This window comes from Orbicella franksi, chromosome 2 (genome assembly GCF_964199315.1).
Source record: "Orbicella franksi chromosome 2, jaOrbFran1.1, whole genome shotgun sequence".
NCBI classification, from domain to species: domain Eukaryota; kingdom Metazoa; phylum Cnidaria; class Anthozoa; order Scleractinia; family Merulinidae; genus Orbicella; species Orbicella franksi.
Window position 1 is genome coordinate 3,693,739 of NC_138146.1, and position 2,767 is coordinate 3,696,505.

A 2,767-nucleotide genomic window follows, 5' to 3' on the forward strand; every position below is an offset into this window, starting at 1 on the left:
GAGCACCGCCAGGAACCAGCGACCACAAGAACTCTTGGAGACGTGACCTGCACTGAGACAAGTCAGAAGAATTCGTCATCTATCTCCTTGTTGGTTCTCTTCGGTTTACTATTGCTATCGTTTCGATAAAACAAAAAGTTTCGATATCGATAACTGGTGTATTAAGAAGTATTTCTGCAATGCAATTGTTCACGGCATTTACTCGTCAAACATGGTAGTGTTTAATGGTCAAGTATAAACGGACTTGATTTTATTTACGTCAGTGAATAATGAGGGTGATTTATGTGTGAAAAGGTATACTCAGCTAAATGAACTTCTTATCCCGTTTCTGTGAGTCACACTGGACAACAATTAACTAATTTCGAAATTCGCCTGGAACAATTTCTTCTTCTGAAATTCATGATCAGCAATCAAGGGCAGCTGGTTTCCGTCTGTATGTTCGCACCTGGTTCCTTCTGATGTCTAACTTTGGTCCTCTGTTGTTCAATTAGCTGCTTCCTCCATTTAATTCTTCGATTTTGAAACCAAACTTTGACTTGCGTCTCAGTCAAACCCAACTCTTTGGAGAGATAGAACCGCTGACCTCCCACCATGTACTGTTGGCGCGTAAACTCTCGTTCCAGGCGCTCGAGTTGCTCGACGGTAAAGATGGTACGCATGCGCTTTGGCTTCTCGCTGGACCAGTCTGTTTCTTCGCCGCGTGCAAGGAAAGTTCCTGTAGCGCGAATCAAGAAAAGCAATTAAACAAAATCTAATCATTCAATTGCAAATTGATTATTAACGCACGCAGGAAGGGAAACATCCTATCAATAAACACAATTCAATTAGTAGCGCATTAGATTTGTTTAACAAAACCTTAGATTGCACCGAAACTGGCAACGCATAACAAAACAGTGTTTCCAAGGCGGTTCACCGTCCAAGCAGTATCAAATATGTATAAACCGATAAATGACAGCCCTTTGAAACGATGATTAAATTCTAATTTCATCACTTGATTACCAACACCGTTGACCGAAATTATGTGATTTTTTTGTTTTTCGTTTTTACTGTCTTTGATTTTAAAAGCTTGAATTTGAAATTTCCTTCGCTTTACAAAAGCATAGCTTGGCTAAATTTATGAAAATGACGGTAGAACTTATTAACGAAGTGGCAAAATAGATCCTGCCAAACTGTAAGAGGAAAACGTTTAGAAAAATAAACTTATGATTCAAACTTGTTTTCTTTCCCTAACACAGGGACTCAATTTTCTAAAAATGGAGTTGAAACTACTGTTAATGTGTTCGATCTCTTATTCCAAAATTTGCGAGCCTTCATTTTGCAGCTTTCCACATTTCTACAGTATTCTGGCTATAGACAAAGGATTCCTCAATATTTTAAACAAAGAAAAAACACTGCAAAAAAATCATTTTGATATGTGGCTTTGTCTCTGGCTAATCGAGAATTCTTTTCGTGTCCTCGAGAGTTATTCCGCGTAAATAATTTTTAACCTACCGTTGGTTTGAATATTTCCCCTGGCTATCAAGGACACCTGTTCAAAACCAAACCCTGGCCGTCGAAAATTTGTCGGGTATCCTGAGCCGTGAATTAGTTCTGATGGTCTGTCGTGTGCAAACTGCCCATTGCCACTTGAAACCAAAGCCATGGAAGCTCGCCCTAAGCATGGCTTGACATCCGTAGTCTTTCGTTCGTCCTTTCGGCTTAGCAATGATTCGATTGTGAACGAGGGCCTTCGAACCTCCTCATCAGGAACTTGAGGGGACAACTCGTTCCGATTCGTATCACGAGAGATACAATTTTCACAAGAACACTGCTGGCAGTCAGACCAATAAATGGGCATAATGTGATTCGAAGTCACGTTTCTATACGGTTGCATTATTTCCAGTTTGGGTTTTTCCCGGGCAATAGTACGCGAGTGACTTTGTTTTGTTCAGCTTTGACTTTACAGTGAATTTTAACCCGCGCTTCCTTTCAATGATTTTCACCTTCCCAAATGAGTAATCCGTATATACCGCCTCGCAACATTATTAAATATTGTGCGCACTTTATGGGGAAATGATACAATTCATGATTCATTTTAATCTAATTAATCTGTAGGCATGCTGGTTTATGAAATACTTCAGAGGAAATCGTTTGTAATTACCTGCGCCCCTGTCAAATTACGCGCCCGTTAATGTGATAAGAATTGAGGAAAAAATACGACATCGTTGGTAAAGACTAATAGCAACATGTATGAAAAAAATAACCAAAAATATCTCAGTTGAGGTTACATTCCCGTTTGGGCTGCAAAGATTCAGCATTTTAAGAACGATATGATCGCTTATCGTCGTATGGGGTACTAATGTGAGGTCCTAATTAAAAACGAACAAAATAGAAAACTTGAAAGTTAGTGACAGCACCCCCTTATCAATCGACCGACTTTGAATTGAAAAAAAAAACCCAACGGAAGAAACTTTGTCAAAGATTCTTTTTTCATTTTATTGATATAGAATGTTAACTAAGAAATTTCTCTTGGTTTGGTTAATTTTGTAATATTTATCTTAAGTCTGATATTTCAATGACACACAATTAACGAGTTTCAGCGTCCGATCAGAGGCAAAAATTCACTCGCTTTACATTGGTAATCTTTTATTATGTTTAAATCGCCGGTAGGTAGTAAATTAATCTAAACCGCAGGTTGTACGAAAACTTAATAAAAGCTTTCCTATTTAAGTACAGAGGAAGAACTTTCAATTACTTCGTTAACGAGTTTGTTTACATCAGAACAAAA

At 38.3% G+C, this 2,767-nt stretch overlaps 1 protein-coding gene across 1 annotated transcript; it reads right to left on the bottom strand.

The window, feature by feature from the left end:
* Window positions 1-378: 378 nt before the first annotated feature.
* On the bottom strand, window positions 379-2,376 carry LOC145467789 (ventral anterior homeobox 1-like). The gene is made up of 2 exons (XM_081451381.1): window positions 1,492-2,376; window positions 379-715 (listed from the first exon to the last, which is right to left on the bottom strand). Exons 1-2 carry the CDS (start codon window positions 1,871-1,873, stop codon window positions 411-413), a joined length of 687 nt encoding a protein of 228 aa, XP_081307507.1. The 5' UTR covers window positions 1,874-2,376; the 3' UTR covers window positions 379-410.
* Between the last annotated feature and the right edge of the window lie 391 nt (window positions 2,377-2,767).

Excerpts from the sequence above, each read along its gene's own strand:
- LOC145467789 (XM_081451381.1), bottom strand. The coding sequence starts at position 1,873 with ATGCAACCGTATAGAAACGTGACTTCGAATCACATTATGCCCATTTAT. Across the intron at positions 716-1,491 it reads GGGAAATATTCAAACCAACG|GAACTTTCCTTGCACGCGGC; the intron begins GTAGGTTAAAAA and ends TTCGCGCTACAG.